This window comes from Chelon labrosus, assembly GCF_963514085.1.
Source record: "Chelon labrosus genome assembly, chromosome: 24".
In the NCBI taxonomy this organism is placed as follows: Eukaryota; Metazoa; Chordata; class Actinopteri; order Mugiliformes; family Mugilidae; genus Chelon; species Chelon labrosus.
Window position 1 is genome coordinate 9683826 of NC_140357.1, and position 13780 is coordinate 9697605.

Genomic DNA, 13780 nt, shown 5'->3' on the forward strand with positions numbered 1-13780 from the left:
CTCTTCTCTGTAGCTGCAGGTTTCCTTCTCATTCACCCAGATATTTAAATCACATCGATCTGAAACGTAACAATGAACTGAAAGGAAATAATAAGAGTCCTTATTCCTCTCCCTACCAGCGTTATTAAACGGATATAGCCAGAGAAAGAAAGAGTGAGGTTGCCTCGGGCGTAGAGACTGCTGGACTGGCAAGCTATGGGACGCCGAGGCTGCCATTGCTACCACTTAGTGTTCCACTTATCTGCTAAACCTACAAAGACGAGTAGGAAGCCGTGGCACAATGACCTAGTTTGGTCGTGAGTCTTCCTTTCTCACGAGCGTATAACTTCAACGTGACCAGCTCGTTCTTGCAGTAGCTATCAAAGACGACCAAACTGGGCTCTTTTTTGTTTTTATCTTGTCCGGTGAGCAATGTGGAAAATCGTTTGGATACATAAAACATGAGCTAACAGCTGTATAATGTGAGAGAACATCTTATTCATTCATCTTCTGTAGCTGCTTGTCCTGTGAAGGGTCATGAGGGGCGGAGTGGAGCCTATCCAGAGCAGTTATCGGGTGAGAGAGAGGCGGGGTCCACCCTGGACAGGTCTCCAGTTTATGACAGGGCTAACACAGAGAGACACTCACACCTACGGCCAATTAAGAGTCACCAATGAACCTAAGCAGCATGTCTTTGGACGGTGGGAGGAAGCCGGAGAGTTTGATGTGATGTTTGATATCTATTTATCTCACAAACCCATCACTCTTTGTCCAAAGTGCAAGAGCTGCCGGCTGCCAATTAACAGCGCTCCCGTTCGCAGGCGTTAAACCGGAGGCTTTGATGGCTTCCACCAGGCCGGAGAGAAGAGAAGCGACGCCGCGGGGGCAACGGAGAGTGATGCCGCTGGGCGAACATTGAACACACTAGCGCGGGGATATGTGGACAGAGCGGTTAGGGACAGGAGGAGCGTCTTCTGATGTCCTCCTTCTAATTGGAAAGATAAAAGCGACTGCAGCGGGACTCTTTTGATGAAAAATTTAAGGAGTCTGGTTGTGTGCAGTGTGAGTGTGAATTCAGATCTTACAGTGAGTTGCTTCTAAACGTGCAACACTTTGCCTCGTCCATATGTCTGGCTGACCCCCCTCCCTTCTCCACTCTGAGCTCAGTAATGTAAAACATATGGCAGCTTGGACAAATGGACGGACTCTACATGTTTCTATGTTTGCGAGGACCTTGCATTGACATTGCCCAGCTCATCTGAGTGCCTAACCTTAAACCAAAAAGTTGCACGGCCTCTTAAAAACAAGACCACACACACACACACACACACACACACATATACACAGGGCAGTTACTAATGGCTGTGCTCTGCAGACGGCCTTGTAATGAAAACCACCCATCATCCAACTGATTGTGAAATAGTCTGGGTGGACCGTACAGGCTGTACATTTCCCACCACATACTGCCGTTGCAATGAACTTCAACTCACGAGCGCGTCCGTCCGGCTCTCTTGTCCCGTACGCGGCGGCGATCGTTGGGATTTTCACGGGATTTACTGACACTCGTTTGTTTTCCGCCTAGTTTTCTCTCTCTTCCAAACGAGGTGTGGACCCGCTGAGATCCATCTCAGCACCCGGGGGTGATGTAATGTTGGGTTTTAACACGGCTTAAAAATAATAAGCAGTCGATCATGTAAATGTTTGAAAGACGAGCAAGTCGTGTGCAAATTTATGACGGATTACAAGCTGCTCTGGGTTTTATTATGAAGTTCTTCACTACTGGATTGCGTTGCGCCCTGACAGCTAATGAAAACGTTGTCTAACGGCCGTAGAAAAACAGGAAATACTCGGTGGAACTGAAAGATTTAAGTGCAGGCTTTCATTCTATGGTAAATAAAGGCATTTCTATCCCATTTCTTTCGAAATTCAAGGGATTTAATAAAAAATATTGCAGCCATTTTCCCCCTCTGCATTCTCCACAGGCTCCCAAATAATTGGATCCCTGACTGATAAGCTGCGTCACGTGCGACTAGTTTCCTCGTCACTCCGTAATCAATTGAGGTAATACTTTGCATTTGGTGGATGTTTATGGGAGCCATTAATGGGCTCAAAAGGAAAGAGAAAGAAGCACTTTTTGTTATCTTTTAGTTTCATTAAAGCTGTTTTGTTTCCTTTTCCTGCCTCCTCCTGTGTCTTACATTTGGGTCCTACCTTCCTGCGACCTGCGACACAGGTTTGAATATTTCAGCGGTGATTTCTGCATTTGCATATCCTGAATCAGCTCCATGTTCCAGGTCACTACTCTGCAGACTATAATCAATAAGTAACTCTCTCTCTGTCTCTCTATCTCTGTCTCTTCTTACCTGGAAGTCATCCGTGGGGAACTGCAGCATGTCCCGCAGCACATCACTGAGGATCTGGGTCCTCCTTTGTAGGAGCACGTTCTCGTAGTCCAGAGGCTCTATGATCTTTGGTTTTACCTAAAGGAGAAGAAGAAAACATCAGTCCATCAGCTTCCACATCTGTGTTCTAATAATAATAATAATAGCGAGTATTTAAATAATAACTGTGTAAATGAGGGTATTGTTGCATGGGTTTCCGAGATATGTTACAGACCGGTCATTGTCTCCCGAAGCGGGAACTGGCACAGAGGTTGCAATGAATGTGGGTTAAGAGAGGAGTAGATGCTGCAGGAGGGGAAGGGATGGATGGATAGATGGATGGATAGATGGATGGATGGATGAGCAAGAGTCTGTGTGCCATCGTACCAGTCACAGTGTCATGAGCTCACGTTCCCGACCTGAGCCGGATAAACTGTCAGTGCAGCTGAGAATTTCCAGGACTGGCTGGAAGATGTGCACCTACAGAGGAGTCATTCACATCACAACTGAAAGGGACTTTGATGGTTAAGATAGCAGATAGAGTCTCGTTCAGGAGATTAAACTCCCCCTGGCACTGTGACATTCCTCAGAAAACACCAAAGGAAATTCCTCCAGCGAGGCCTCCCCTCATAAACACTGACTGAAAACACATCGTACGACACATGTACGGCTTTGTTTGTGTGTACAGTAACATCCTCAAGCTAATAAACAGCTGTCTGTTAAGGACAAGGGAAATAAATCATCGTTAAACTCCCGGCGGCCGCTGCCTGATGCAAACGCTGCACTTGAACGCACCGCAAAGATGCATAGGATAGTGTGAAATAGCTCCTCATACCAGCAGGTGGCAGTAGTCTGTGTTAGTCATTCAGAACGGGAAAAGAGTCGCTATTGGCTGAGAGACGAGGAAGCAGACCGACTTTCACCATGGAGTATCTCTGACTGGTTTTAGGACTATCCACTCGCGTGCAGAGGTATTTACGTCAACCCAGGCCGGGCTAACTCATCCAGCACTGGGCAGGTGAAAATGTTATCCTTCTTGTGGCTGCAGAGGAAAAGTAAATCCAATAGGAGTTATCCTCTGGAGACCATGAACGTCTGTACAAAGAGCTGCGAATGCCAATGTTGCTGTTCTTAAAATGACAGTTTACTGGCCACGTGTTACCAAAAGTCATCTCTCTGTACGTTTCTAAATAGTTTTGGTCGCTTGGATGCATGTGATCCAGATTATTTGGATTAGCCTCCTGGTCCGGGTCCAATGAACACATACTAAAGTGAGGCCAATTAAGCATTTATATTTTTATTTGCTGGATGTCACCCCTCCACACTGTACCTCTCAGCCCTTTGGATGGAGAAGATCATCTGATAAGCAGAAAATTGTTCTGATTTCCTAGCTGGGCGTTTGCCAGGCAGACAGAAGATAACAGAAAGCAGCTGTGAACTGTGTGACTTAACGGCATGATCAATACGTCCCAGAGAGAGATTTGTCCTGATAAAGATTACAGTAAAGACTCATGAAGGTGTGCTTCTAATTTTAGTGTCCAATCTTGATTTGTTCCTAGAATAAAAAAAGCACCAACTTTCGTCTAAACTCCCTGACTCGGAGGCACAGGAACCGTTAATGAGCGGGGAGCCACAAGTGTTCCATTTTCTAAAAAAAGACTCGGTCCCCTGGAGAGGTGTACCCTCAAGCTGCTTTCCCCCCCATTTCCGTCCAAACCCTTTAAAAAAAAAAGATCTTCAAAGCTGCTCTTAGTTGAAAGAGAGTCTAAGAGATAAAACACTTGTTTAAAACAACCACACCGGCTCTGTTTAGCGAGCGACTCCCAAAAGGAGATTTGACCCGAATGATGTTACAGCAGAGAGACTCACCACCTGTAACCCTGCCTCCACCTCTGCTTCAATCTCAGCCAGGCTCTTGTACTGCTGTGGGGACTCTATCACCATCTCCCTCTTGGGGGCTTTCCCGGCCCGGCCCTGCATGGTGGTCGGTCCTGCGCCTGGCGTCCGCCTAGAACCAGGCGTCCGCCGTCATGGCACGGTGTCGCCGCGACTCGTTGGGAGGCTGTGAGAAGCTTTGCGAGATCCCCTCCGTACTCGACCACGACGGCCCTGCCTCCCTTCTCTCTCTCTCTCTCTCTCCCTCCGCTGCTCTGTCTCTCATCAGAGGGGTAGGGCCCCTCCCACCCTCACAGCTGTGCAGCTGTGGGAGTGTGTGTGGACATATGTGTGTGTGTGTTTGTACGTACGGCAAGTGATTTGTCAGGAAGGGAGGGGAAGTCGACCACTCCCCTGTTAAAAACTTGGAAGGGGCCCAGAGATCGTGCCGCCATGTGATTTACCTACCTGCCTATTGTTTCCAAGAGGAAACTAGAAATGTTTTTTCACCATTAAGGTCCCAACTTACAGAGACAGCAGAGACGCATCTGAAAGGCTACGACTCTCTTCACTCGAGCAAAGACCTGCCGTTAAAAACCATTAGTCTCTGAGCTAATCTAGCACCACACCAACGGATTTATCTATTTATTTCAAGCTTGTAGTCTTCTACGGAGGCCTGGAAGGGACACGGAGAGGAGAAAACATTACGAATATGATGTATCTCCGAGATTTCGTGACACTTTCACACGAGTTTGGAGACATTTGAAGCGATAGGCACAGTGTTTGTTGTTGTGTTTTTAACGAAACACTCACGCGAAGTTCCTCGAGGTCTCGTAAAAGTCGTAGATTGACCCTAACCCTTCCGAGAATGAAGAGCAACGTCGTCTCAAAGCAACTTCTCAAACAACTTAGTCACGCAAGTGTAGTTGATTGAGTGACACATCAATAAAGAATGCATGTGAACTGTTTGTCAGCCCTGGAAATCTGGGAATCTTAGCAAACTGGATCTTGCAGACGTTTCATCTTGATTTGTGTCCCTTCCAGGATCCACTAATATTTACTGTAAAGCTATCTTGGTTACTTTCCAGCCCTTTACTTCCTCTAACTGCACCATGTCCTTCCCTCACATCTCTGTCAGAAGGATCCAAAAGCCCCAAATCACCAAAAATAACTATTAAGCGTCCACAGTCCCAGTGTTTAGACACTTGATCTGTGTTTGTGTTGTTCCACTCTCTCCTGCTACTCCGCTCTGTTTGAACTGTTCCTCTGCCACATCCGCTGGAGCAGGCAAGGCCACAGCAGGGTCCGTTAAAACGCTTCCTCCTTCTCCGGCTCCCAGACGCACTCTCCCGCTGCTTCGATTTTGACTTTGCCCCCTTGTTTCTAAGTACAGTCGGCGCTCTCTCCGAGGACCGCCACTCACTCGCCTTTTATGTTTGAGCGACCGAGGCGCCTCGGCTCAGCTGTTTTCCATTGGAGTGCGCGTGTGTTTCAGAGAGATGACATTTAACGTTTTCAGCGAGGAATTAAAATGAGTACATTTATGCAAATCCTTTATTTTGGAGGGGTTTTTTCCCCCCACTTTTCTTTTTGTGCTGTGTTACGCACAACTCCCAAACCACATTCATATTTACAAGCACTGCTAATAACTCATCCAATTATCTCCATGCGCCGAGAAGTTGGGGGCTCTCTCGGGCACGCAGGCAGAGACAAGCAGAGAGAGGAGATGACATGCCACGGGTCAGAAATGACTTCAAAGGCCGTTGTCTCTCTCTCCGCCGCAGTTTCAGAGCCGTCGCTGCTAACCGAATGTAGCAAAGTGAGTTTTGCGTCGGCTATTTGCATAAGTTGTTTTAACTCTGCTCCCCGCTTCAAAGGGACTTATTCATGCGGGCCGTGAGGTGAGCCGCTTCACGAGGCAAAGGAATAACCATCAGTAAAGTTGCATGATAAACTAAAGTCGCTAATGGCTGCATGGAAGAAGGCAACTATATAGAATACGATTCGTTGGGAAAGGACAACCGGATTTAATAAAATCCTCCAAAAGCAGCAACCAGACCCTTTGTCATGTGAGTTCCTGGTGGCCAACACCCACAGATGTCCCTAATAAAAGTCTCTTAGAACTGGAGAAGCTGCTCGGATGAACTCTACAAGTCCAGTTGCCTTTGTTTCAGCCTTGCTTTTGCTTTTTGTTTTCCCCTACCACAATAAAACAGCGCTGGAAAAAGCTGAGAAATGGAACCGAACAGGGAAGCTGATTATGTTGTGTTTAATGAGAATCTAATGCGGGTTTGAGACTTGACCGTCCTCTGCTCTCGCTCTCTGAAGGACTGCTGACTGTGCTGCGTCCCCCCGTCGTCCTGCGGGAGGCCTCAGTGACAGCGTCACCAGCTCAGCGTGATAATCAGCCTCTTGTCAAGGCCCCGGCTGCGCTGAGGTCATCCGGCTTCATTCACCCACGTATCTGGAGCCATCGCTGGTAGCGCGCCAGCAACACCGCGAGGATGCTTCAGTTTACAGAGCCATGTGCGTAATAGCTTCGCAAAAGAAATGTTATTAGAGGGAGTGGGGGGGGGGGGGGAGCAGGAGGAGGCAGGGGATGACGGCGTCCGTTTTGTTTTCGCACAGCTTGAACCAATTAGGACATGCGAGTCTTCCACACCCTTCCCAAGAGGCGTGCGCAGACACACACACATATGAAGACGCGGGGCTTCGCACAAGTCCGCGGAGAATTGCGTAAGGGCGGATTGACGTAACGTTTGGAAGACGACCCTCGCTGCAGGCGCCCAGGAGGGAGAAAGCGTGAGGGTGTTGCCTGAAAAGAAGGGGAACTTCCCCCCTTCGCCTGCTGCGCACACAGATGCAGTAATCACATGCAAGGTAGCTCCCTGACCTCACACTCACTCACCCGTCGCAACACCGCCAACTGCAGGTTAGCGATTTGTCTTGAGGCCAGCGCAGGCTGCAGGTAGAGCGAGGAAAACATGTGGGATGAGTTAAATATGATATGAGAAGAGGGGGTTCCCAAAAACCCTAATGATGTCAGGGCTCCACAAGGTGCTGAGAGACTTCACAGCAACACCAGCTAAAGCAGAGAAACGTTCAGTCTGTAGGAACGAACTGTAACGACTCCATGGAGGAAGCATTAGCAGCGTATTAGCTGAGGTCTACCGTCTACTGTTATTTAACCGCCGATTAGCGCAGCTGTGGTCTAGTGGTTGAAAAAGCAGACACGAGGCCCCCTGAGGTCACTGGTTCATATTCAAGATGATTCCAACTGGGTTAACGCAGAGAAATAATTCCCACATGTTGGCTTTATTGAGCTTCAGTAATAAATTAATAACAACAACGACAACTGGCTAGTGTATTAGTCCTTGGCTCATCAGCTAGCAAAATTATAGCTTGATTGGTAACAGGACAAATTCAGGTATTGGCATATTCTACTACGACCCAGCTTCCGAACTGTCTACGATCCAGCTTCCGAACTGTCAACGATCCAGCTTCTGAACTGTCTACGATCCAGCTTCTGAACTGTCAACGATCCAGCTTCTGAACTGTCAACGATCCAGCTTCTGAACTGTCAACGATCCAGCTTCTGAACTGTCTACGATCCAGCTTCCGAACTGTCAACAATCCAGCTTCTGAACTGTCTACGATCCAGCTTCTGAACTGTCTACGACCCAGCTTCCAAACTGTCTACGACCCAGCTTCTGAACTGTCTACGATCCAGCTTCTGAACTGTCAATGATCCAGCTTCTGAACTGTCAATGGTCCAGCTTCTGAACTGTCTACGATCCAGCTTCTGAACTGTCTACGATCCAGCTTCTGAACTGTCTACGATCCAGCTTTCGAACTGTCTACGATCCAGCTTCCAAACTGTCTATTGCTTGATTGGTAACAGGACAAATTCAGGTATTGGCATATTCTACTACGACCCAGATTCCAAACTGGCTATCGCTTCTCTTTTGTGTTGCGGTTTAGACTATACATCTAGCAAAATGATAGCTTGATTGGTAACAGGACAAATTCAGGTATGTCATATGGCATATTCTACTACGATCCAGCTTCCGAACTAAATCGTTTCTCTTTTGTGGTGCGTTTCAGACTATACAAAGCAGCACAGCATTTTAAAAGGCTCCTCATTTCCATCCGGCAATACATCAGACCGGCAGTATGTCATCCAGTGTCGTCTTTTTTGGAAGGAAAGCAACAAACCAGTCTGAATAATGAGGCTTTGCAAGAAGACTTGCAGCGCAGTTGCAATACATCTAAAAAAAAAAAACCACTGATCCTGGTCATTAGCAGACGCTAGTCAGACCCAAGCAGCTGCTTTACTTGGATGAGCGGCGAAACATCTTCTAAAAAGTCCAATTATTCAAATAAAATCAGGAAAAAAAATGTAACGTTTTCTGTGTGGACGTTCCAGTACAGCGCGGTTTATATTTTCCACCACATATACTGAAGAATAACCACATTAATATTAAACAAACTGACGCTAGTGTTGTTTTTATGAGAAGGGTTGCAAGGTCCACAACCGCCGCTTCTTAATGGCTGCAAAAGAAAACATCCGGAAGTGATAATGGTTTATCGTTAGCGTCCTTTACGCGCGCAACCAATCCTACTTAACCTCCACACTATTGATTGTCCATTAAATCCCTTTGACTCGACGCAGGGCTGACTGCTGGCTAATGGAGCCAAGTTGGAGGAAAGTAGCTTAATGCAGCATTGCAGTAAAGGTTTTAGACTCGTGCGCCATCTGAGATTAATTTTAAATTTTCTTGTGGGCCCCAAGATATTAAGCTTTTGATGTGCTGCTCCGGTGTAATCAGCGGAGAGATACTGTATATTTGAATTGAAATCTAGTTACTCGGGGGAGTCTATTAGTGAGATTTGGAGCCAAATTCTGCTGGTCCATGCAGTAACGTGCGTTTAATCCGACTATTCTCCCCTCCATGTGTGAATTATTCATCTTTTTCCACCCAGCTTCAAACCAAAAAAAAAGACATGTTGCATGGAGAGAAGAAACTAGTGCAACTGAAAGAAATAATGTAGTAATTTTCTGCACAAACAAGCCTGCAAATGGTTTATATTTAGAGGTGGGATCTTTTACCAAAGCTGTGGTGGGAATCCAGAGTTGAGATCCCCTCAGACTTAGCGTTTCCTCCTCCTCGTCCAGAGCCCCTAACTCCACCGTCCCCTTGACGTAGCCACAGTTCCTCTCGAGGATGGAGCGCAGACCCTCCAGCAGAACCACGCTGGTGGTGCATCCCATGGCGGCACCAGAAGCTAACCCTTATTCACAGCTGATAAAGGCAGGCGGGGCATTTATCGCTCTCATCCAGGCAAGAGGAGAAGAAGAAGAAGTCCTTAAAATCCAGCTTTAGTCGCGCCGCTTGAAAGTTAAAACGCCATCTCCAAAACCAGATGCAGAGCCGATGAGTTGGATCCTGCCGCGTGCTGCAGGGATGGAGGGATGAGAGCGGAGGAAGCCGAGCGTCTCGTTCAGCCGGAGCAAGGGCGTCGACTCTCTGACTCCTTCCTTCCTCCTTCTGCTTAAGGGTGAGGATGCTCAGTCGCGCTCTCTCTCTCCCTCCCTCCCTCCCTCCCTCTCTCCTCTTTCTCAACCTTGCCCGCCACTTTCACTTTCTCTCTCCCTCAGCGTGCTCCCTACCTCCCTCCCTCCCTTCCCTCCCTCCCTCGCAGCTTAGTCATATCTCTGACTCTGCATGCTCTGTCAACAGACTCTTCAACCAACAAAGAAGCGCACAGACTCACCCACACACAACACAAATCCCCGGAGAATGCTTCACTCTTTCCCGCCTCTCTCTCTCTCCCCCACTCCAGTGGAATTACAACAGATGCAGTCATCTTTCTGACCAGTCATTTAAATACTGTCGCCGACATAAAAAGGGATGATCTAACGTCTCCCGACCATGTGCTGCAAGGCCCACGGTTACGATACGTCCCGGTGACCTGCTGTAAGGATGCACGCTGAACAATAGAGGCTTGTTTATGTAGGCTAATTTAAACTGAACTTCTCTGTGGAGGGTGGTGTAAATATTTCATCAGTGAGTTGACACACTCACCTACTTTTAAATGGATGATGCAGCAAAAACGGGGAAGAAGACGGGGGAATCCTACTTAACAAGCAAGAGAGAGCACGGAGTGGATGTATTTGGTGTTAGTGGGTACCAAGCTGAACACAAATAGATAGATAGATTCTTTAGCTGCAAAATTGCATCCTGAACGCACCCAGGATTCATTTCAGTGATCCAATCTAACGCCACATTTGGATGCGTTTAGTTACTGATGCGATCGTGTTAATTTATAAAGAGCCGAGTGAGTTTCCAGTTCCACCTTTCCCTTCCTTGAGACTTTATTTACTTTTGCAGCCGGAGCAACTTAACCGAACTTCCCAGCTACTGATCGCATGGGAATTATCTGTCAATCCCGTCAGAGTACACCCCAAACAAGCATCGTGTCAGTCTAAACCCTAATCTAAGATCAGCAAAGCTCCTTTTAGCCACAGAAGACAAGAATCTTAATGAAGGTAATTGCTCCAACGCCTATTTCGCCGGTTTCTGTAACCGCAGTGTTCTCGGGCTCATTCACAAAGTCTCAGCAGCACTCTCCTGATGATGCCATTACATTAGAGGACGCATTAATCTAATGAAATCAAGCTGCAGACCTACAACGCACCCCAAAACGCTTTGCCAGTAACGAAAGACACCGCACCAGACCACTAAATTATGTCGTGAAAACCTTCCAAAATCTTCACGCCGGATTAAAATCAGCCTCCTGGCAAGAAAACGTTTAGAGAAAGACATTTTTGAATGGTATTCATTCATGCCAGTACACGCAAAACGCCAAATGAATCGAATCATATTTGAGTAAAGGTCCACAGGGCAAAACCCCCACTGCTTCTCCACTGCACTAAGTAAGCACAAGTCTCTGTCTTTACATGTTTAAATTCTTACATGGTTGTTTCACTACCCTATTTCAGCACCCTGGCACGCCGTCAAGGCAAAACACACGCGTCGCTGCTGCCTCCCGCAGGCCGCTCCTCACCCTGCAACAACACCCAAACCTGATGACTCGCTGGAAAATAAATAAAAAAAAAAAAGCCAGACGAGGCTTGTTACCTCATCTTTTCTCAAAAAGAATCTGGAAAAGCTTTTCCCCCGCACGTCCACAGGAATGAGACGCAGACAGCGGAAGCCTGCGCAAAGAAAAACTAAGAGGACGGCAGCCAAGTTTCGCTGCGAGTGGTGTGATGGAACTAATTTGGGTTTGTTTGGGGTTTTGCTTTTTTATGTTGGAGACCTTAATAATCTGTGAAAATGCACTTCAAGACTTCTGTGACTCTACTTTTACAACTGTGCTTTTTGCAAGTGAGTTTTGCAGACAGATAGAGGAAATTCACCTCTATCATGCAGCGGTTTTCTACCTGTAGGTGCTCGAGGAGCTTTTACAGTCTCAGTGTCACATTTATCCACTCATTCACACAATAATATGAACCACTGGGAGCAACTCTGGGTCAGTAGACTACCCACTCTACCTGCTGAGCCAATTTGAGATATTAGAGACCAACTCTTTGGGGTTGCAATCGGTTTAAAAAACAACGTAAAGCCACAAACTAAGGAGCAAACAATGCTGCTTCCCTTATTTCTATCTTATCCTAACCAGGCCGCCTGCTCTTATCCAACCTAACTTCCCACATGGAACAATTATCAAGCAGCTAAAAGCCTGAAGAATGAACGCTTTTCACACAAAAACGGCTATTTTTACCGCTGGATGTGCAGTCACGTCAACTGGGTCAGAGGAAATTTTTATGGTCACTGCCCAATTTTTTGCAGACAGAGCCGGCTGTGCTGCTGATGGAAACGGCAACTGTTTTGTCAGCCTCATTACGTAGCCACAACGATGGAGGATTTCATTTTAACTGCAGTTACAAACAGAAGTTTGAGCTTGACCTTTAAGTCTCTAGCATTTGGAGCTGTGGGATAAATAAAGGATTATCTTACTCTGTTTTTTTCCATCTCTTTCAGCAGTTCAAGGTGTTGACTTGGCCTCCGAATACCCCAAGATCTCAGTCCAATCGAGGTTCTGAGGGATGTGCCGGACAAACAAGTCTGATCCAGAGAGGCCCCGCATCGCAGTTTGCAGAATTTAAAGGATCTGCTGCTAACGTCTCGCTGCCAAATACCACAGCACGACTTCAGAGGTGTAGTGGAGTTCTTGCCTCGACGCGTCAGGGCTGCTCTGGCAGCAGAAATGGGTACGACATAAGGTCGCGATGTTATGGCTGATAGGTGAATTCAATTTCTCTCTTCCTTTCCACGCTGACAGCTCCAGCCTTTTTTTTTGTTTGTTTTTTGGCATAATGACGCAGATCTGTTACTGCAAGACTTTGCAAAGAAGTCTAAACTTGAAATGTATCCCTACTGTCTAATAATCCTGAGGCAGTTTCTTCCGATAAACAAAATAAAAAAAACTGAACATAAACGATGTTGCAAGAAGCTGAAACCGACCTTAAATGCTCTCTTAAATCATGACTGCGGCAACTGTCCAGTAAGAACGAACGAACAGAACAAGATGAAGCTTCAAAGAAGTCCCTGAAGAAGAAGAAGAAGAAGGAGGCTCCATGTCAAGATCATGTCATGAGGGAGGACATGTCATCAGTGCCGTTTGGTCTCAGGCTTAAAGAAGAAACGAGGACTGAGGTTGACAGACAGGCAAGCAGCCCTCGACACAAACAAACACACACTCACGCCAGACTGGCCGCAGGTGTTTACTCCAGCGCCGTAATGACACAGATACCGAGGTAGCCTAAATAAAGAAGGCCCGAAAACCACATGGTGAGGAAAAAGCCCTGCGAGCTAGGACCGAAAACAAAAAAAAAAATAATCCAGCAGCTGACAGCCCAAAGCCTCGTTTCAAGTATCACCATGACACAGATATAGGTCAGCAGTGCTAAAGCATCTGCAAATCTGCAGATTATCTCTGCCAGGTTTTTTGACGCTCTAATCAGACCAAATCCTTTTTGAGCGGAGTTCACTCTTAAGTGGAGTTCAAATGGTTCAACTAGAGCTAAAAAATGGTACTAAATACTGAAAGGTAACTGTTAATGACTGGCTTTATTTTGTTTTTATTGACTTGAATAAAACGTATTTTTCTAAAGATACCACGTGTGTTTTCTCTGAAGACTTAAAGGCTGAGAAGTGAGATACAGATTTCTTTTATTTGCTGTTTTTGAGTATTTCTGTCGCACGGTGCTGAAGTCATGCGATGGAAGACTTTGCCCCCTGGTTGGATGTGGCTGCAGGCCGGGCTGCACCGCTTCGGTCCACGCAGCGGGCGGCGACGGGAGGGTCCGTGGGGCCGAGGTGACGGCAGGCCTCGAAACACCTGGAACTTCTGCATCTTCTCTCTGCTGCTCTGCTGAGGACCAGAGATGGAAGCTTTAAGGGTTTCATCTGACTTCTAAGTCAGACAGTTCAGTGAGCGGGTGGGATATATTAGGCAGGGACAAGTGGATTTGATTT

At 46.9% G+C, this 13780-nt stretch overlaps 1 protein-coding gene across 6 annotated transcripts in view; it reads right to left on the reverse strand.

Moving 5' to 3' along the window:
• Positions 1-13780, reverse strand: part of LOC311509242 (dedicator of cytokinesis protein 9-like) — a 41820-nt gene that overhangs the window by 23495 nt on the left and 4545 nt on the right. For 4 of the 6 annotated variants that reach the window (XM_084574363.1, XM_084574358.1, XM_084574360.1 and 1 more), the window contains exon 2: positions 2343-2459. In XM_084574363.1, coding sequence (XP_084430489.1) covers positions 2343-2459 — 117 coding nt within the window. Of the gene's footprint in view, positions 1-2342; positions 2460-4229; positions 4357-13780 lie in introns of those variants that run through there. The other 2 variants (XM_084574362.1, XM_084574361.1) reach the window with 1 other exon arrangement.